This window comes from Triturus cristatus, chromosome 5_1 (genome assembly GCF_964204655.1).
Source record: "Triturus cristatus chromosome 5_1, aTriCri1.1, whole genome shotgun sequence".
Classification (NCBI taxonomy): domain Eukaryota; kingdom Metazoa; phylum Chordata; class Amphibia; order Caudata; family Salamandridae; genus Triturus; species Triturus cristatus.
This window is the reverse complement of record NC_140587.1, coordinates 772857801-772880576: the sequence shown is the minus strand read 5'-3', so window position 1 is coordinate 772880576 and position 22776 is coordinate 772857801. Positions and strand designations below refer to the sequence as shown.

At 43.5% G+C, this 22776-nt stretch overlaps 1 protein-coding gene across 1 annotated transcript in view; it reads left to right on the top strand.

The window, feature by feature from the left end:
• CABLES1 (Cdk5 and Abl enzyme substrate 1) overlaps positions 1-22776 on the top strand; it is a 368783-nt gene that overhangs the window by 300681 nt on the left and 45326 nt on the right. Inside the window, exon 8 of the mRNA XM_085605768.1 lies at positions 11697-11803. Coding sequence (XP_085461894.1) covers positions 11697-11803 — 107 coding nt within the window. The remainder of the gene's footprint in view (positions 1-11696; positions 11804-22776) is intronic.

Below are 22776 nucleotides of genomic sequence, written 5' to 3'. Positions count from 1 at the left end.
CTTCTTGTGCATCATGGTGCCCAGCTATTTCTTCCAAATCAGCTCACTATAAAAATATTCATAAAAGACATAGGGCCTGATTCGGATCTGTGTGGAGCAGAATTCTTGTATGGGATGCTGTTTATAAGAGGCCTGGTGTTGCTGCACTCGGATTTACTTGGCATCAAAACAGCGAAGTGGTTTTACTGGCAGAAAATCCAGCAGTTAAAATCAGTGGTCAAAGGCTACATTACATGATCCGCCCACCCCTCTTCCCAGCCAACATTCTCCACTCATTCCTTTACTCTTCTCACCCCCTTAGTCCCCTCTCACCTTACAACCGCGCCCTGCACTCTTTTACTACCTGCTTATAGCAGGTGGTAAGTGTGTGCATTAAACCACACAGAAAAGGAATACCATGTATAGTACCTCCTGCCAACTCTGTGTCTATACAGTAAATCCCCATTCCTTTTGGGTTTGACTCATAATTGCACTGTATGGTGGGTGGTTACCACACATTACTCATAGTTGCAGGTGTGGGGTGTCTTGTACAGAAGTTCGCCGACTGCACTTTGCTTACAAACTTACCAACCGCTGGGGTGGGATTTTGTGCCCCAGCTCCATCTCGCCCAGGAGTAGCGGGGCCAGAACACCGACGCGCACAAAAGTGCCGGCACCAGCCGACAGCACGGGTGTCTTGTACAACAGATCCCTGCCCTCTTATTGCTAACAAACTTGCCGACCTGCTGGGGTGAGACCTCGTCCCTGTGATGTGTTGGCCGATAATGTGGAAACTGGCTCCGGGGAGCTGAGCCCACTCCCAATTACTTAGTTACATCTAGTCCCAGCCTCTAGGAGGAAAAGACCCGCTGGAAAGGACCTAGCAGTTAAACGGAAACAAACTTTCCAGCAGCAAGGCTAGCTTTCATTCGGAGTCCAGTCACAATCTCCGCTAACTCAACAGTGTGACCCTATGACCACAGATTCCTCAGGCCGTGTAGACCTTTGTGAAAAGTTTTGCACTATCTTAGAGGAGAAACTTAAACCTATCTTAGATCAACTTGATCGCATTGAGATTCACATTGTAGATTTATTCAAACAACAAACTTTTACTATAAGTAGTGGCAGCTCTACTGCACTGGTCCGCAATATTCATGGCTGGCCAGGGGACAGTGACACACAGGCAACCGTCAAGAGATCGGAAACCACTCAGGATGGTCTCAACAAATCTGCAACAGCAGGAATGGCAGGGCCAGGGGGTGGCATCTGTCGAACTGGTGCAACTGACAGCGACAAAGTTATTAGCCGGCACACGGACAGAAGATCGAAATGTAATGAGTAGAGGTGCCGCCAGTTCATGTTATATCCCCAAAGAGGGAGTTATTGAGTCTACCACCAGCAGCCTGATCATATGTCCTGGTTCTAGCAGGAGCCTCATCCCCCCCTCCCCCCCCCCTCCCCCCTCCCCCCTTGGACTTGATCAACCAGAAACATGGGAGCAGCTTCGCGCAATAGAACTGTTCACTGCCTTGGCAAGCGTAAATGTTCAATGCAAAGGGACTAAATGAAATCATAATGGTGCGGAGGGTGTGGTGGGTGGGATGGTCAAGCAAAGACATTGATGGGGTCTGTATTGTGATCCATTTTCGGAATCCATCTTGTGTAAGAAACATATTGAGGATGAAGGAGGAGAGCCACTTTGCTGAGTCCAGGATTATCCCACTCCTGTTAAGTTATCTTTACAAACCGTCACTGTTCTCTCCCTTTTATGTGTCCTCCCTAATCATAGGTCCCCACTAGCATGCTAATGCAAAAGTATGAGGGTTTGAACAGACGTCACTTTCTGGAAGAAACCTTTTAATTTCCTTTAGAAGAGAAAGCTGGTACCAGACGGTCTTCCTTTTCGGCGCTGTGTTCCATGAGAGTGAGGTAGTGTCCAGGTTGAATCCATGTGACTGCATTGAGTGAAAGTTGGGATTCAAAGCCATCAAGGTTCATGGAACTTTGCGTGTAAAAAATAAACACATTAGCAGTTAGCAAAACATAAGTGCACACACATCAGGTTTTAAAAGAACCAAATAAATGTCAACAACTCATGTATTAAATTTGTCTTTTATTGCTTCTGTTGTCTTTTATTTCAAATTCTGTTTCTCAGGCCTCCAGCTCCTCAAGGTGTTTTTATTTTCGTCCGTTTCCACTGTCCTCAGTCTCCCCTGTATCAAAGTGACTGTTCCCTCCCCCAATTTGTTTGTGACAATTTTGTGCCTTTTTCCTGCAAGGCGAAGAAGGCCATTCATGACTGTATTGCACAGCTTCTGGTTTCATCCTGTCTCAAGCAGCTTGATTACAAGCCATTCACCCTTTCTTATCACTCCTCTCACAGCGATCAAGGAAGAGGAGGAGGTTTCCTCTTTGCTTACCTCCCAAAAGCAGTCTCCCCAAATGATGTATATCCAGTCAGGACTCTGACATCTTTGTCTGCTGTTTTATCCCTGCTTTTAACTCCATCGTTAACACCTGGTACTATTCCTAGTGGATGGAAGAAAGTTGTCGTCAAACGCCTTTTAAATGAGTCATTCTTGGACCTTAGGGCAGATGCTAACTACAGGCTCATCTTTCTTTTGTCAGTCACTACAATTGGTGAGTAGGTCTGGCTCACTGACTTTCTATACATCTCGAAGAACACCAGTTATTAGATGCAGACTGGATGCATTTAAGGCCTGGTTTAGGCACCGACACTGCCCTTGTGATTGTATTGAAGGACGTCTGATAAAAATACGATGAAGGAATTTCTAGTGCAGCATGTGTCCTCTTATCTCCAACTGAGGATCTTAAAGAAAACCCTTCCTTTCATTCTGTGTCACTTGAAAGCTTGTGTTATTTATGTCACCATCCTTTCTAGATAGTCTTCAGATTGTGGAAATGTGTTCTGTCATCACTTTCAGGAAATGTGATTGGTTCTCTGCAGCTCGTCATAAGCTGCACTGGTTGCCAGTTTCTAGAAGGATCTATTCTGAGGAGCATGGCTTTGCCAACAGAGCCTATTATGAAATGTGACCCAGTGCTGCTATTGTGTTGGCTTCCTAAGCGATTCCTTCAGTTTGGCTCTTCTTTCCTCCTAGCAGTCCCCCTATTTTGAATTGGTTGGTTGGAGGAAATAGTGGGGTGTTCTTCTGTTTTTCTGTTTTGTTGTTCCTCTGTTTGAAATGCCCTTTCTTGGCTTGCACAAGATGGATGACCACTCTAGGTTTGAAATGGCTCTTAAATTCAGTTGATTTATTGATTGTTTTATATCTTTTCTGATGTTGTTAGTTCAGCGCGACTACTTTATAAATAACAACTCCACTCTTTCCTTGAATTTATAGATTTTCATTATGTTTAGTGAGTGCCCTCAAGTGCTAAACTGAGGGCCGATGGCAATTTTAGAAGAAATCGGGTTGAAATGATAAGGTCTGGATCTGGCCCTGTGGTGATGGAGCATTGGCACCCGAGGGATAGCTTGGGTATCTGACACCTGAACTATGAGTAGAAAATTCTGATGATATAAATCAAGGAGTACTAGAGGCATACCTCTGCTGCCTGACGCAAATGCCTCAGAAATCCGTTTTTCAGAGTGTGTTGTAAGTCAGATGTAAAATTTGCTTTAACATATATATCTGGTGTGTTTTATTCTGGGATGGTTTCTATGAAAAGGCAGTACACCGGCGCTCCCCTTGTGTAGGCAATGCATCACTGTGTCCTGCCTCCTCAACAAGGCTTAGTGTGGTAACAAAATGCTTGTGAAACCTTATTCTGCTATTAAACTAAGCCTGTGTCTGTCAAAAGCAGCTTAACTCCGATATTATGTATAATAGGTTACCACCGCGAAAGCATTGCACAATGAAAACACTACCTTGTGTACTACTTGTTCCATTGTTATGATGTTGAACTGGTAGCTATGCTGTCTGGCTGTCTCACTTTTCCTCCTATGCAAGGGATGTAGAAACAATCATTATAGAGAATATGGTCATTCTTCTCAAATGAATTTTGGAGACATTTGTAATGATTTTGCAGTTTATATTGTATATTGCCCCTGCAGGATTTGAAACCAACATTGATACCTTATTGGATTGGATGCTTTATGTGCTATGGGTTTCAGGGCATAATTGAAAACTTGGTTGTTGTTATTCAAAGTTAAACTAATAATATTTGCTGTTCTGTTGGAGTGACCTCTTGGAAGACATTGTCCATCACTACACCTTCTGTGTGTTCTGGAGCTTGAAGGAATGCTTCCGCGCTTTGCATGCTTGAACACCATTCGTTGCACAGTTATTTCAAGGCAACTACCTTTTGTGCCAGTTCTTTATGCCAGATGGATGAGAACTGCTCAATGTGGGATGCTAGCACCAACCATTTTATTTTGATTTAGAATAGTGCAGATTCCCGGCAGAACAATTAGCAGGAGGTAATTTTGCCAACTGTTGGCACTCACTTATTCAGTCTCGGAAGAAATGAGAAATGCATTAGGAATCAAACCGAGACTTGCCAGTCACACATCCCGAAATCTGGTGCATTAAACCACCAAGCTCAAAATTCGGAGATGTTTACATATGTGCGCCCTTCAACTAGCATATGTTGCAGTTTGGTCAACGGTGAGACGGGAGCGTCTTTCTGAAGATGGAATTAAAAGTATTTCATGAGCTCATTGTCATTTCACAGCAGAATTGTTGAAGAATTGGCAAAAAGCTTCGTCATTTTGAAATAACATTGTGAAAACTGGTTCTAAAGTGCTGTGCATTGAAATATGTAAAAGCTGCTTTTTAGGTGTTGCATCACTCATCTCCTCCTTACAGATTTCTGTCAATAGCCTATAAACATTTAAAAAATCCATTTAAAAGTTTGTTGAGGTCCTCTCAGGTTTGATCACTATATTTACAATGCACCATTTATCACTCTGTTTTCTTGTATTGGTGCTACGCCCCTGGGTAGGATGAACCCTGGCTGCCAAGGAATGCCCTCTTGATTTGAGAAGCATGCCGGCCAGACTTATGCTTGCGGCACTGCGCTTCCCGGAATATGGGCATTTACTAGTGTAATACATTTCTTTCATTTGTAGCCAACTTAATGGGATTCTCATGATCCAGCAAACTAGGCAAAAATGTATCATGCGGATTGTACACGTTGCTCACCGCTGGAATTCGCAAAACCATGGATCAAGTCTTTGTTTTAGAACATGACCTCTGTGGAAATATCTGTTTAATATCACTAACTATCGATGGTGCATCTGGAGGTTCTTTTAGTCTGTACCAGTTAAAAAGTAAATTTTACTTCTGTTTTTAAGTACTGAAAGTTATGGAACAATTCCAATGTTCAGTTTGCCAAATTTCTCAAATGTAGTTTTCCTTGCTGATTGGGATTAATTTTATGGTTAGGCCAACACCCATTGGTTCTCTGACACGGGTGCCCTGAAGCAGCCCCAGAGGGGATGCACGTGGTGCGCTGCTTCAAGGACTTAGGGTCTGATTTTGAGTTTGGTGGACGGGCTACTCTGTCACAAACGTGACGGATATCCCGTCCGCTGTATTACAAGTGCATTATATCCAGTGGCACTTAATATTTTATTTGATACTTCGATACCTAAAAAAGATCTGTGGTTAGAATTGGGACTTGTCACCAGTTTGGCAGAAGTATTGTGCCCTTCTATCTCTATATTCATTTCTTCCTCCCTTTATACTTCAGTGCAGGTTTCACAACTGGAGGCCAGATATACGATTTACTGTTGGCAAACAACAGCAATCAGTAAAGAATATTATGAACCAACCTATGTACTAATAGGTTGGGTCATACAATTTCGACTTCAGTTGGGTGGTAAACAGACCTTCCTCCATGAAACGTATAAAGATAGATTGCAAATGGTTACACACTCCGATTGGTGCCCATCATATGGATGGTGGATTGTTGGTGAGAATGTTTGTGAGTACCTCTAAATAAACTTTGTTTGTGCAGCCTATTTCCCTACAGGAGTTTTCCTTTTTTGAACTGTTTGTTTGAGAGTTGTTAGTGGTCTCTTAGGCAACTGCCTACTTCCCAACGAACATATTTTGTTAATTCCTAAAGGGTAAAGGTTCACCTTTGGACTCTTTCCTTTTGTGACTAGGTTACCACCTCAAAAAGGAAGTCGGTAACTCTTCATTGTTTTGCAACCAGTTTACGGTTTCTCATACCATTTCAAGGTTTGGAAAGGCTGCCTACAATACGCCCCTTCCAAATAACGAATCAGTATGGGATGCTGTCTCATTTTAGGAATCTGTAAAAGTTTACTGACTCCTCAAATGGGATTGATGTACAGAAAGACCTATTTTGCGGTAAAATAGGTTTGTACATCTGCCCACCTTTTGTGGTGTTCCACTCAGATGCTCCCGTTGCAGCCTGTAAACCTCGACTGAGGTTTATGTTTACTTGCTTTGCACAGTCTGCAACTCTGTATGTACTGTGTGCACCGGCCCCATGAGGGTAAAAAGGCCCAAAACTAACAGCTGTGGACTATGTATAGCACGTGTGATGCACAATGCGAGTCCTATAGTTGTACATTGAGTACATTACCTAAATATATTAAAGATGGTCTGCAGTCTTAAGTTACTGACCATATTTAATGTATTTGTGGTATACACACACTGCCCAGGCGGGAGCTGTAAACCATATCTATAGCTCAAGTGACATGTCCTTAGCTGTGGACTGTTTCTGTTGTGTATGAGTAGCTCAGCTTCTTCAAACATATGTCCGTGTATAGTGACATTTTCAACATGCCCAACCTACCTGCCCAAGAACCATTTTCAGGTTCCAGGGTGTTTCCATGACATGGCCTAGCATTGCCATCACATACCCCGATACTACCATCACGCGGATTAGTACTGCCATGACCTGCAGAGAAACTGCAATGTCATGCCTGTGTGCTGCCTTCAAATACCCTGGATCAGCCATTCTATTCCAGGTATACCCATTGAATACCTACGTCCAGTCACAATATGCCAAAGTTCTGATTTCCTATGGCCTGCTGCTGCCTTCTACTGCCTTGGTACAGCCAACACATGCCCAGACTCACCCATGCATGGTCATGTCCTTCCGTCGTATGCTCTGGTTCTGCCTCACAGCTAGAACCTGGGTTCTGCCCTTTGGGTATGAGCATCATATGCCCTGGTGTAACCTTCTTTGCCTCCGTGCAGAATGTATCACAGGCTCTGGTATTACCTATCAGATGCTCAGCTGACGACTCACCTGCTCAGAAGCAAGGTTGCGTGTTCTGGTAAAGTGATCATATATCCTAATGCAGCCTGTTAGTATGTACTGACACAGCCTCACATCTTTAGGTACATCATCCAATGTCACACACCTAGTTCCAGCCTTCCGTCATGTACCCAATCTGTACCCTTTCTGCCTGAACTCCTACCAGCGTCCTCCTTACAACTCCGCACCTGTCCAGGATAATTTTCTCCTTTTTGACACAGTTACAAAATGGTGGTACACTTGTTGAAATTTGCTTGTTTACCTCAACTTCCAGAAGTTGCCCAGCAGTGTGCATTTTGGTGGGCTATATAGCAATTGGTGTGCCGAAATGCGCCTTTCCATGGTTCTTTCTCGCACATACGTTCCTCCACCCCCTCAAGTCAGATTATGGGCCTACTTAGTCACCAGTTAGGTATATGTGAGCGAGCTTTGGTTTTTCAGTGAGTGTATGGATTTGAATAGGAATCTGTGTGTTTGTGCATGGGAGTGTAGGTGTTTGTGTGATGAAGGGAGCCCTGGGATGCAGCTGGAGGCTTCTGTTTACACAGTACATGATGGTTCTGTGGTTACTCTTAGATGCAGACGGGATTCCTGGGATCCCTTCAGAGGCGCCATGCGTTGTCAATGCGTCTGTGGTTGTTGGTGTGCGTGTGTGTGCTTAATAGAGACCCAAAATACAAGCGGGGGGGTTGTTCTTTTTGCATAATTCATGAGCGGCCTGTGACAAAGGGCGGTCCCTGAGGACGGTGAGCACGTTTGGGTAAGTAACTGCGCATGCGCTCTGAGAGTGAGGAGGTGGGTGGGATGTTATCGAGTTGGGGTTGCTCGAGTGCTTGTCATGAGTGTAAGGGTGCTCTGACGACGAGTGGAGTTGGGTGAGGAGGATCGCAGGGAATATGGCTGTGAGGGCGTCAGGACATTGGGGCGAGGAAAGTGCGTTGATTCGTTAATTAATAGTGCAGCCGCATTGAGGGATGGAAGCAGTAGTAAACACAGGGGCGCCTTCTGAGGATCAGAGTAAAGTGTTGTTACCATCCTTAAGTAGGACTCTCAGAGCATCTTGCTTCTGGGTGTTTGCAGTAAAGGCAGCTAGCAGAGGAACGTGCATCATATGGTTACCTGTTGTTAAAATGTGCTTTCTTCAAATAAGGGCTCATTTCAGTTGTTACATCTCCCCCTTTCAGATAGTGGTAACTTCTCGTGATGGACCCCCACACACACGCTGGTAAGGCTGGAATTGCCCTACAAACCGTTATGTGCTTTCTGATTGCGATCAGTCTGAATCACTCCCAAAATGTGACCTGTAAGTAATATGATTGACGTGGCAGAGGCCACAGGCACTTGCTTTACCCCGGTCAATCCACACCATGGCGAATCTGTCAGAAAGATTGGGCCCCACATGTCACTTCAGATACCCAGACGTGAAACCCGTAGGATTAGGACTTAAACCATATCACTGAGACTGCCGGCGGAGACAAAGGGCTCGTAAAGAAAACGGGCATGATTTTTTTTTTGTCTATGGGTAGTCTGGACTACTCCTCTGTTATCTGGAACCTTACTACTGACGTATTGAATAATGACCCTGCAGTACCATGCTATTGGCGAATTATTCGCCAACTAATACTAAAAATGAAGTGATGCAATAAAGACCTGCTTATGAACATCTGTAAAATGAATGTGCTTTTTGAGCAACAGCATCACTCAGATATGACAGCAAACTTGTGTTAAGGTATTACCCCCCAGTCTCAATTTCCATAATTTTATGTATTCCCATAATTTTCGTGAGAGACTTGGCAAGAATATTGAAGAGAGGTGAGGGCGTCAAAACACTTAGCCACACACCATGCTTGTCAAATGCTTCCCTTATGCTGCAATGCCAGCCCTTCCCACGGAGCAATTTTGAAGCAAGTGTCTATCTTCACAAGTGGTGTAGTAGTTAAGTTACCATTTTCAGAACTAATTGGACGTGTGATTATCATAATCATGTTGAAAATATCTCATTTGTATAATTTCTACCAAAAGCACTCATTGTAAGGGTCCGAAACGTGTTAAATATATTACAAGTGATGCATGAGCATGAAAAAGGCTGCGCCGCATTAGAGCCAGCAACTCCCATTGCAGTGAAGGAGCAGAAACCCCAATTCCAGATTGGCAGCCTTTAGTTGCTTACTTTGGTCTATCCAGAGATAGTTTTTTTTCTGAATAGTGTGGTCATTGCTCTTATCCTTTATCTTCCTGACAAAAATATGTTTTTTCCTAGCATAGACTACGATATAAATGTGGGTAGGCGCATGGGCAGTGCAGCAGTGCTGCAGCCAGTCGTTTGTGCTGGAGTCAATTTCCACAGTTGAACCGGACCAGCCAGCAGTCAGCAGCAGCATTGCATTGGGACTTTGTCATGGCTGGACTGGCCATCCGGGCAAGTGGGCAATCCCCAGGAGGCTAATGCCCCAAGAGGCCAGAGCCCCAGGAGGCCGCGTTTGATACTCGGAGGCTGTTTTCGGCCTCCAGGAGCAGTGGTGCACGTTACATGATCCGGGCGGCAACTTGAAAAGTTGCTGTGGTTCTAGCACGGATCAGCACATCTGCACACGGTTGCTGAATTTATCATTTTCGCTAGGGCTGTTTTAAGTTCCTAGTCCGGCCCTGTTCTTTTTGTTTTCAGAAAAATTGTTGGACTTTACTGAACTCTGCTCAAAGGTTTATTACCACGCAATATGTATATAATTTTGTCAGTTGATGGTCCTTTCAACTTCAATAGGTGGCAAAGATATGTTCTATCTCATGCCAGCAACTTTGGAACCATGGTCCAGGCTTAGGTTTTTTCTCTATTTCAAGGTTGAAACACCAAAGTGTTTGGATTTCAAGCTTCTGCCAATCAGCTTTTCAAATGCGACCTCCATGCTACAGCACGATTTATTTTGAGAGCTTACAAATATGATCATGATTTTCTGAATCTTTTTGATTTGCTCTGCTCCTCTTATGCGTTTTGAGTGAATTTCAAATGTTCTGCTTTGTTTTGATTAAGACTTTGAAATTGTATCAGACCAGCTTTTTGGCTCGCAACATAACGGCCTTGGGTAGCCTAAGCTTGACTTGGGATGTGCTATCTGCACACCATCACTTTGAAGGAAGGAAAGGCGTCTTCACTAGCCTTTCAGCGAAAGAGCCACCATTTTGGAATTCTTTTGTGGCTTTCAGATGTTGAATCCGAGCTCGCTTTCCTTTTCTCAAGTCTTTAGAAACCTATTTATTTAAATAATCCATACCTCAGCTGCTGTGTGCTGCACTGTTCTAGTTTCTTTTGGTTTAGTGCGCACTAATTTTAGGGGCTGATTTAGGGTTCGGCGGATAGGTTACTCTGTCACAAATGTGACGGATACCCTGTCCGCCGTATAGCAAGCGCCATTGAATATAATGCACTTGTAATACGGTGGACAGGATAGCTGGCACATTTGTAACAGAGTAACCTGTCCGCTGAACTCTAAATGAGTTCCTTAGTTCTTTAGCAGATATCAAACGAGAACTCTGTGACTTGTATTCTATTTATTTTCAATTATGTTTTCCTTTTCATGTATGTTGGTATGTTTTTCATTACTGATGCTTACAACGTTTTTTTACCCATACTGTGGTTTGAGTTTATTTTAAAAATAGATGAGTTTTTGTCTAAACTCATGAACAGTCACTTCCAACATACCGGCAGGGATTTTATCCTTCAGTGCTTAATTTGTAAAAATAATTCAAGTAAAAAGCGTAGTTTTCCACCGTTTTTCTTAGTGGCCCAGAGCTACAGAATGCCCGGGTGCTGATCACCAAAACTGCCTAGTTTTGGTTTTACCTTATGCCTCTTTCTTCCTCCATCAAACACTTCTTGTCTTTTTACGTCACTCTTGCAGGTTCTTTTTCTCCCTTACTGTTTCCCTTTGTCGCCATTTTCTTTCTGTCTTTCCCCTCCACCTGCTTTTTTCCTATTCATCTTCTGTCTCTTTTGCTTTGAGCCAAAGCCAGTTGATTAAAATATGTCCCGGTCCCCCAAAAATGAGTGCTGGTACCCACCACCTGCAACCACTGGAACGACATGTATAAAGAGTTGTCGTGGGGGCCTTTTGAGTAAGTCTAGTAAGCATGCAAAGTAGGCAGCTGTGCTATTGAAACACGGCAACAAATTGCTGTGCGTTAGAATGTTTTGTTCCCATTTATATTTGTATCCTCAATTTGCTACTATTGTTCTGCTCACATTTTTGCAAATAAATTGAGCTTGTGACTTTCATTGTTTGCAGACTTGAAGATGGTAAGATGAGTTGCTTAGTATGGAGTTTCCTTGCTCATATTGTTATAGCTATGTTGAGAGGACTATTGAACAAGTGCAGATGGCGTTTCTCCATGGTAAGAGCTTGCGCGTTCCCCATGTCTTTTGGAGCGGGGTTGACTCACCTTGGCGTGTTGCATTACAGACCACGGTGATCGAGTACGTGAAGCCATCGGACCTCAAGAAAGATATGAACGAGACCTTCAAGGAGAAGTTCCCCTACATCAAGTTAACCCTTAGCAAAATAAGGAGGTATGGGAAACCTGGAACAGATCAGTGTGGCTATAAACATACCAGCATGCAACTGAATATAGGTCTGTCTTTGCATGGTGTCCGGTGGTTGCTGCCAGCACTACATTAAGGAAGCAGAATAGTCGTTATCGTTGATGTAAAAGGGATATTCTTGAAGAACTCTGCGTAACCCTGCTGTGTTTTGATTGTCGCGTTTGGAAAACAGGAAGCTCAAGTCAATGGCCAGTTTCTGGTTGTGTGGAATTAGCAAAACGAGATCAGACATATGAACAGTTGAAGAGGCAGAACAGGGGTCAGCGTGATAACAGGGCAGGAAGCTCATGGAAGGGGGTGGATAATTGCTGGACAGAACATAATTTGCATTCATAGTGTACTTTGAGAAACCTTCTCCGTGAACAGTGGAAGGCAGTCATTGGCAGGGTATGTAATAACATCGCATTCTTTCCTTTCTTTCCTCAGTATTGCAGAATGCACCATTTTCACGAATGCAATTTTACACAACACTCTGAAATGCTGATTTCCCAGAAGCGAATGCCCAGTGCCCCGATGAAAAACACAAGATGCAGACTTACAACACATGCAGTGTGTGTGCTCCTCGCCTTCACTTTTTTTGGACAGCTATCACTGAACATCTGGACATACTACCCGGCATAGCTGGGACATTAGTGCTTTAGGCATATTCAAATACTCGGAAAAAAACATAAAGCGATGTCTCTTTTTTGCGGAACTAGCTAGCGCTGCTGCTAGCCAAACTAGCCGTAATACATCTTTTTGGAAAGCTGGTATGCCTCCTTCAGTCCCTGGATGGCAACAGATCACTGATGATGGTTACCTGGGCCAAATTAGAGAGCATGTCCCTCAGGTGCGAAGAGGGCAAGGATTTCCGAAAATTCCCTCTGTCTTTGGCATGCGATGAACTAACTAATCTCTTCCAGTCCCACATCCAGGTTGACAGCTATTCACCGTAATACCACACTCGCACAGCATCGCACACACTACATTGCGCTCCCATATGACACCCTTTTTAATAGCTTCCCCTTTGTGGCTTTGCCTCAGCTAAAGAACCCCTCCAATGTTAAAGACCTCCCAAGCCCCTTGCTTAGTTCACCTTGCATTATAAGTCTCCTTGAGCCAAATAAACTGTGCTAATTGATGCCCCATGTTTTTTCTTTGGTTTCTCACGGCTTGAACCGACATCTTCTTATTTGAGATCATGCTTAATTGGCACCGATGCCCAGCACACTCCTTGGCAAAGACACTCCTTTCTCTTACACACTCAAGGCCGCCAAGTTTTTCTTCCGCCCTTTTTGTTTTTGACAAAATGTTTTCCTTCCCCTCGTTTCCGCCTCTCTGTTCAACAATTTGCTTACCCTCACGCATGCATTATACATCATCACACTCTTGAGCACTGCGTTCCCGCCCGATCCCACTAATCGCCATCCAATGACACTGGCCGTCCTTTACCACAATCTGAAATATGTACCTGTACTTTCTAGTTGACGCAGCATGTTACGTTGTATTGAAAATGTGGTGAGCATTTCAAAGTTTAATTAAAAATAACAATTTTAAGTGTACTTTGGGGTGGGGCTAGCTAGCTAGAATGTTTTTAAATGCAATTCGGAGTAATGGTGAAGCTATCGCTCATTCCAACTCTCACATGCAAACTCCAATCAGAATGGTGCATCTTCGCTCACCAACAGTAGATGGGTTCTCTCTCTATCAGAGGTCTTGCACATAGTCTGTGATCTCGGTATCTGCACTAGGTTCCTCCTGTGTTTTTCCTTGCAGGGGAATGTGCCACGTTCATGTTATTACTTGTGGATTTGGCAGTGGCAAGGGCCTTGGAGGCAACTCGGTTTGAAAGACTGGCCTACTGCAATCCAAAGACCAGATATGAAATCTCTTCTATATGAAGAAATGTGTGAAAATGGAGGCTTCACTCCCATATTTACACCCTGACTTCTTTGATTGCATCACATGCATGCATGTAATCAAGAAGGCCTCTTTTTCTGAGCTGAACATCTCTGCCACTCACTGCAAATGCCTTGCCTAAGCTACCTGGAATCCAGCATGATATGCTGATTTGGGGTTCATAGAGAGAAACCTGGAGTCCTGTCCCATGTTGATATCCAAATTGTACTCCAAAAAATACAGTCCGTGCCAAATGTTGTGTTTTGTTGAAGAGGGTGAAAGTATTCTCATAGGTCTAGGACACCTATTGGTCCTACTTCTGCTTTTTCATGCTGCCAACTATGTTGAACATCCACTCCCTTGTAGTGGCACCAGAACCTGCTTCCTATAGCTCACTAAACATTGTTCAACTGCTACCACGCGTGTGACCCTGTGTACATCTGGTTCAGGAGGCCACTCATAACGTGTTCCCATTAAAAGTACGTTGTTACCTACTGACTGGCACAGTATATGGAGCGATTCAGGTGCTTAGTTATCTTTTGAAAGGTTTCATTCAATTGAAGTGTGGGTCCAATTTATCTCTTTCTCTCTCTATGAAGAGAGGTAAAATATTCTAATTGTAAACTAAATATCGCTTCTCCTCGCGTGGTCTCCAGCTGAGTTTCTGTCTTCCTTTCCAGTTTGCAGCAGATGCCACTCTATGGTTGGTTCATGCAGAAAATGAATTTACCTGTCTAGAAAATAGCCGGTTATGCCTTATTTCTACCAGATAGCATCACATTTCACATTTGTTCCAAACAAATGCATGCGAAGTGAACATGTTTTTCTTCCATCTTGGCTCTTTCATAGATGCATATACTTGGATCCTTCCCTGTCGTCTGGTTAGGAGTAACCAGTCCTATTACAAAAAGTAGTTATCAGTATTAATGTTCATGCACTGGAATACAGCAGCGTATAGTAGTATGTTTACTTCATCATACATGTCCAAACATAGAGGTAAATGTGCACGCATCTCCACTCCTGGAGACCACCATAGTTCAGATTTCTTTTGCATGTTGTGTGAGAGTGGGTAATACAGGAAGTCTTCTCTAAACAGTCAGAATTTAGTTTGCTTACTTGTGTCACCCCCTGGTTTCTCTCTCTTCACATTAAGCTCTTACTAGATTCTGTGGTTATTCTCTGTGAATACTGTCTCATAAAATCTTCAGTTGTTTAGGTATTCTAGTATTATTTTGTACTAAAGAACGAAAAGCACTTTTTATGCCATGCACCATTCGTGGCATAAAAAACATTGTATGCGGATGATCCACATAGTGATTATATGTTCACTACCGTCCCCACGTACACAGTGCCTGAAGGAATGGTTCTTATTTCCTATTTATTTGAAAGGTTTTATATAGTGCTGGCTAGACCCGGAGGTATCGGAGCGCTTTACATGAGGAAGAACATTGTTTCAGAACATAGTTACACAGTTACATCAGTTGCTGGAGCGTAGTTACATGAGTTACAAAAGCATAGCATAGGCATAAGGATAAACAAACCAGGCAGGTGGAGAGAAATTCAGGGGAGAGAGGAAAGGAATAGGAGAGGTAGACAAAGAAAGAGGTGGGGGAGTGGATAGGAGACAGAGCGTGGAGATGAGGAAGTAACAGTGTCTGACGTCCGGCTGGGTAGGTGACGGCTCCCAGCGGTAAAGGGATCATTCCCAGTCATCCGTTATGTGTGATTCCCTTGTCGCGGTGGACTCTCTCAGCGGGGTCTCTGAGACTCCAGGGCATAAATGCTGGATCCCTCCCCAACAAGGGGTGAGGAGTGCTTTGGCCACGGGCACACTCTGAAGAAGGAAGGAAGGAGGGAAGAGGTGGGGGAGGGGGTAGGAAACAGTGTCCGGCTGGGTAGGAGACTGCTCCCAGCGGTAAGGGGATCTTTCCCAGTCCTCCACTATGTGTGACTCCCTTGTCGCTGTGGACTCTCACAGAGGGGTCTCTAAGACTCCCGGGCATAAATGCTTGATCCATCCCCAACAAGGGGAGTAGGAGTGCTTTGGACAAGGGCAAACTTATGGAGGCCATTTTAGGGACAGTCGGGCTGGTAGGTAGAGAAAGACCCTCACTGTAGAAGGGGAAATGCGAGTTGGGTCATTGATTCAGTAGCCTGGGAGACTGCTGCCCCTATGCAGCCAAAGTTGAAGGTAGTAGGTGAAGATCAGTAAATTAATATGTGTTGGGCGCCATTTTGATCAACACTGTACAAGCTAAAGAGCCGGATGGGGAATATGCTCGAGGTCTGGTCGAGGTCCAATTTTTGTCCAAGAGTAGTTGCTCATCGAGGTTCTGTTGTGACTTCTCTACCTTCTGCTCCTTCAGGAAAGGCACCTACATGGAAACGTGAAGTTTCGCAAATTGGATCTTAAAAAATAAATGTACAATTCTTTAAAGTGGTTTCTATGGAGGATATCTCTTCTCCATCCATCAAAAATGTAATCTTGAAATGCCTCAAAAATGCTTCAGCCTCTGTGACTCATTCCCTGGATGTGATTCCAGAATTGGGGGGGGGGGCTGGCATTTTGTGATACTAGACGGCAGTGGCCTGTGAAATTTTGTTTTTCTTGCCTATGATCTTTTAATATCCTGATGCAATTCTAATTGTTTTTAGGCAGAGGATTATGGAAGTGTGTTAATGTCATTTGTGTAGTGTGACCCTAGCTGTAGGGCAGAGGAGCTGTCTACGGGGTCAGAGGCAGGGGTATCGTTTGTTTTGCTTGAGATTCCTGGAGATGCTAAAGGTGCGAATTAAAGTCATTCATACCGCAGGTGACCGAACCGCCATGCCATACCGTCGCAACTGACTACTAAAGAGAGAAGCCCCAGGTAAATAAAGGTCACCATGCAGGTCCCTCTCTATCTATTTCAGCATAGACTCCAAGGCCGATACAATACCTTAGTGGCTCTGGATTCCCTTTGCTATCTGCATCTTTCTTGAAGCTGGGACAGCAAGTTGTGTTCCTGTGGATAAAACTAAACACTATTCAAAACCTAGTCTACCTCTCGGAGGAGAGGAAGAAACTAAATTCCTCTTCACAAGAAAAGCCTCTTCCACTCAATTTCACAAGTCTCTCATTGTCCTCCTGTATCCCTAATCCAGCACTGCTGGTCCAGCAGAAACCTAGACGTAAAGTGGAGATAGATAGACACCAGCTTTGATGACCAAATCAGATTCACCCATCTCTGAAAAGCTTGCGTGAGGCTTGAAATCTGTCTCGGGGACTCTCATTTAGGAACCTGTGCCTGTTTCTTTCTAACCACGGACTGACTGTTCCATGCACGTGGTCACTTTCACAACCAAGACTTGTACAGTAAAATAACAATTTTTCTATCCTTCCATGCAGTTGTAGAGAATTACATCTGCTATTTTCACTATCACACCAGGTGTTGCCTTATTTGCTGCTGCTAGCTAAGTCTCAAATACTATTCATGCTCTCACTTTGCAACCACATCTAAGTTTAGATGAACCTATTAAAACAGTTTTACTTCCCTTCACGAGCCCTCCATTTAAACCGATCCACAAAGCAGAGGTTCGGTTTCTGTCCTTCAACTCCTCTGTAGCGTACCCATTGTTGTAGGGAGGAAACATGACCTTTTCTATATGAGAATCCCTTCTACGTTTCTATGACAGCAAAGATGGTCTTCGCATCAACCTGAAAGTTTCACTGGAATTAAGGATGGACTTTTGTCTCAACAAACAAGTGGTTTTGCAGTCTTCTTCTCTGAATCCAGACAGTGGACGTTGCATTACATTCTACCTCAAGGGAACTAAGACTTTCTTTGTCTTCAGCTCAGCTGTTTGTTGCCTTTATCTACTTGCTCCTGATTTTGCAAATTCATATTTGGCTGATTGCTATCTGCCCCCTCTATTAAAGTCAAGTAGGTCTTACATCCATTTGTGTAGCCAGTTCCAAAATTCATAGCACCAAACTCTAGCTTTTTTGAATGTTCCCTCCTGCTTATTCACGGTATTACCAGAGTTGTCTTCTGGGTCTATATGCATTTCCCTTTCAAGGATAATGGCTCCCTATAAGGATTCCTAAAGTCCCTTACAGACCTATGAGTTCCTTAGAGGGGGTTCAGCAAGGTCTGGTGGCAGATGTTGCTGTTGCATGACTGCCTAACTCTAGAGAGGTTGAGCCCCATTCAGTTTTGGAAGCTCTCTGCGCCTCATATATTAAAACTTTGTCTAAGAATGTATCCAAAGGAACTAAACGTTTCAAGAGCCTTCGAAGCAACTTATCGTGCCCTAATGTTACCTACCCCTACTGCTTCTTCTAGAAGCCCAAAATTAGGACACCACATGAGTACCATATGTCCTTTAAACCTCCCCAACTTAGAAATATAGAGAGGCTTCAATTCTGCCCAGTTGGACCCAGTCTGACGGAGAAGTTATCCACATAACAGTACGTATATGACTATTCTCACCGATACAACAGCCAGCGTCATGTGTATAGACTGTACATGCATTCCGCTCTCTGTGAAAAAGGTGCCATCATGAGTCTCTTTTGCTCTTCTACTGATGTGGACTCTCAGAAGTGGAAAGAATGAAATGCTGTGATTAATACCCTAAGAACAATTTCCCACTGATCCTCTCTAGAGCGGTTACTTGAAGTCTACCCAGACATTGTCAATACATGTATGACGAGAGAAGATAAGAAAGACCTCTGCTTCATCGAGAAATACTTGTTACTTCATTAAGAAAAAAACTTTTTTTGCCAGTTTCTAGTAAGTAGTCAAAGGTGGTTTCATAAGTGCATCTTACTTGGGCCATGTTTAATTATTGGAAATAAGTTAGCACTCTACTGTGATGCATGTACCAACCAAGTTCATTATATTTATTATTTTTGTTATAATCTTGGTTCTTAATTTTTTAGTAAGACCTAAATTTATGTATTTATTTTATTCTCTTGTTCAGTTTTTTAACAGGTGAGACCCTTGCAGTCCCCGGTCTCATCTTGACCGACCTGGAAGGATCCTCCCTCTGACCCTTTCACTTTTGGTCTAATTCTTCCTTGGCAAAGGCTGGCGAGCCCCATCCTTCATAAACTGATGTTATATTTCACCCGCCATGATCAAATGCGTATCGATGAGCCAGAAGAGATGTCGGGGATAGTCCGGCCCCTGCTTTTCCTTCCCAGCCCTTTGACTGTAAGCCCTCCTTCCCAGCCCAAACACCAGTCATTGGAGGCTTGGAGAGAGGGGCCAGAAATAATTAAACAGCAAACGGGAGAGGAGGCTCACACCTAAACACTCTTGTTTTAACAGTGGCTGCGCCACCCCTCCCTCCAAAAGTGCCATCGCCCATTACTCTGCTCTCAGAAGTCCTTGTTTCTCTTGTGTCTCGCTCTCAAAATGGCTTTTTGAAATGTTTTCTTACTCTTGTTTATTTTCTTACTGATATTTGTAATATTTCTTTCAGCACACCTGATACAGCCAAAAGCCTGGAAGAACATGTTTTATTCCTTTTAATGAAACATAATGCTTAGTTAACGCCAATTATAGATCTATCTCTTCTGTCGAATAATAATAAATCTGCTGGAAGCACGCAACTTCCCAGAAGCCAATTCTCTCCTTGATCCTATACAGAGAGGCTTCTCTCTTGATGAGGGGCTGATTCTGTCATGATAGATGCAATTGATGATCTTCCTGTCATTCTCAGTTCTGAAGGACCAGCTCACCTGGTCCTTCTCGATCTCATGCACACTTTTGACACCGCCACCCATCCCATTCTCTCTTATCTATTGGTAGTGGATGGGTGTAACTGAACTTAATAAACCTACTTAAAACTACATCTTGGCTACGGACCTCATCACTACGAAGGGGGAGAGAAAGTGCCCTAAAATGGGTGCCCTCCTTTCTCAAGACTAGAGAACAGGCCCCCTTTCACCCAGCTTTTCTACCAGTCACTTGTGGGGTTCCACAGGGTTGTCCCCCAACCCCATGATTTTAAGTCTGTGTCTACAATGGTTCATATTATTCATGGATGAAGGTTGAGGAGTTTCCGGATTGCCAGGCTGACGAGAAACGCGAATCCGCGGCCAGTGGGCAAGCAGTCCAGGACTATTCGATGTAGCACACACCTACCTATACCAAGGGTTGAGGTATGCTGAATGATAGCAACCCTAACGGTGCAGACAGATAGATTACTGGTCTGAACCAGCAACGCAGAGAGGCCAGTCGACCCTAGCCCTGAAGAAGTTGCCGCTAATTTAAACAGGCAACGAAACATGTTGGTTTTATTGGGCAGACACACAGCACAGAATAAAGCTTCATATAGCTAGTGTAGTCTTGCTCGGTTTTAATTTGGAGTGACGTGGGTCCTGATCAGACTCAGTCTTCCTCGTCTTGGGGTCGACACTTCCACTATTATTATTTCTTGAATATAGACACAGATTAGATTCTTAAGTTTCACTAGACACCAGTTATTAGGATTGACATTAGGTTTCTTGATTTATTCCTTCTTTTCCTTTTGGGCGGCAGTTGCCTATGATGAGAACGTGAGGTAGCAGGCGAGTACCTGTCTGCGCATCCTTGTTGGGGTTACTTCCGTGAGGCACTGCCGGCCCCCTCACTTTTTTCTCCATCTCTGTGGCGTCTGAACAGGTACCACACTATTTGGTCCTGTCTAGTTTTCCTCATTGTACACATTATCTGGGAAACAGATCACCAGGGAAACACCTCTGTAAACACTTTTTTACACACACCTAGACATATAGGAGTCTCTTGAGCTAGTGGTACCAGACCCGTGTGGTGAATGGCAAAAATTGACGTGGATGTGGTATAAAACACAACAGTTTTGAAAGTGCCAGGGTCTTTGATTAGAATGTGTTCACTGTGCTCATAAAAACAAAAAATTCTTTTTCAGGGCAGGTCTTGTTGTGTATATCATTTTATTCAGCATCAGAGATCAGTCCACTGCGGGACTTTGACAATAACTGGCCTATCAAAATTGCTTGCAAGACATCGCCAATTGAATGTATCAAAATCATCTTAAGTTACACACCGACAAGATTAAAAACTTTATTTTTGGGACTCCAAAAATAGTGTAGCTTGACTTGGTCATCCTCTATGAGCAATCTCTTGTCCCTGTTGCACAAGCCCACAATTTGGAAATAATTTTTGATTATCTTTTTTCTTTTAAACCAAAAAGTGTAAAGCTTACTTATTCCTGCTATTTGTCCTGGCAAAACTTCAGAAATTCTCCCTATTCTCCCAAGCTCGTGCCACAAAACTATCATCGAGGCCTTAATGTCATCCAAGCTGCATTAGGATAATGCTGTATACTTGGATTTACGTACTCCCTGCACTTGATTCGAAACATGGCTGCCCACCTTCTTGGTCATCACCGAAAGGAACAATTTGCTTCTGTTTTGTGGTTGCTAACTGAATAACATATAACTGCTTTGTTTACTTGCAACAAAACCATCTCTTATACATGTCCCAAGTTTCTTTGCTGTAATTTCCGTAAGAACACCCCTATCATTGCACACAGGTTCTCTGCGGTCAATGTTTTATCCTCCCCTCCCCCCACTGGTCAAGCTAGACTAGATCACTTATTTTCTTTTCTTACAATACAGATAAGCAATGTAATTCCTAACTGTCCTTTCTTAGAGCCCTTTCATCTTCTTTTCAATTTGTCATAGCACTTAAAACTTTGTGGGTTATTTTCCTCAGTGCCTCAACTTCAGGATACCTTGTTAAGGCACCATTTGAAGCTTTGAGTGATTTTCATTCATTCATTCATCCTCACTGCTGCTCTAAGGAGGAATGACCTTTTTCCAGATATTTGCGGGGCCCCACCAGGAGATCAAACCAACCTTTGCAGAGCTGACTTCTGAACTGGCATCCTAGTGGTTCAGGATTCCATGTGCAACCTGTTCCATGACTATTCCGTCTAAGTTATTTTTCCATGTTTCTAAGTTTGTTATTCCATTATACAATTGATTGAATGTGGCAGAGATTCCCTTGATTATGAAGTGAAAATGTCCTTGTGATGCTCATTCTGCTTCATGGGCATTATCTCTGAGTCATTAGTATCCCACCAGTCTCTTCATGATGCAGGTTGGTAGTCTCGATTTCTCTGCTCTCTGTTTTTTAATTCACCAACCATTAGTAGGCTTCTGATTTAAGTCAAATCTACTTTCTTATGATTGATTTGGCTGACTGGGATTTGTCTACCAAAAAGACCTGTTGTCTCTTGTATATTTCTTGCTAAAATTGATTTCAATTTGAAAACAATGATATTTTTAAAATGTGCTCCAGCATCATGCACATAGCCATTCTATTGTTTATAAATACCAAAGGGAATCCCATGATGGAGAGTAATAGGTTTGTGGCATGTGTAGCTGTAGATACACATGTTGTGCATACTCCTTGCTGCCATTTAGTGTTGGATTCAGATGAGTCCCAGTTGTTTTTCTTTGAAGTCTTTCGAGTCACTAGCTATAGTGACTCCAGGTATTGCTGGTAATGCGCATAGGCATTAGTTTCATTGTTAGATAGTTTTTTCTCTACTGTCTGGTTCAGATGAGTCCCTTCAAGCGCCAGTTCAGAACCTCCAGGCTCGTCGGTGAAAGAAATTGTCACATCTACTCTTCGGTTAAAGCGTCACACATCCTTTCTTTCGACTCCATAATTGAAAAGCTTCATGCCCCGCACACGGGCTTGGCCCCTCAGTGGCTACATCAATCCATCGACATCCGATAATGTGCCCGTAATGGAATGGACTCTACTCCGTTACTGCAATAAGTGTCGAGCCAAATATCTGAGTACAGACCTCCATCAGGTGTGTAACTTCTGTCTGTCCCCAGACCATCAGGAGGCCTCCAGTTCGGTGTGTTTCATCTTAAAGAATGAAAAAGACCCTCTGATAACATTGCCCTTGACGCATCGCTTTGGCTTACATGAGACAACTGCAGGTGGACGATACTCAGGACCTTTTCAAAGACAAAGACATTGAGGGCAAGCAGCAGCCAGGGAATTCTGGCACAGAGGCCCACGTCTTAATGTTGGAGG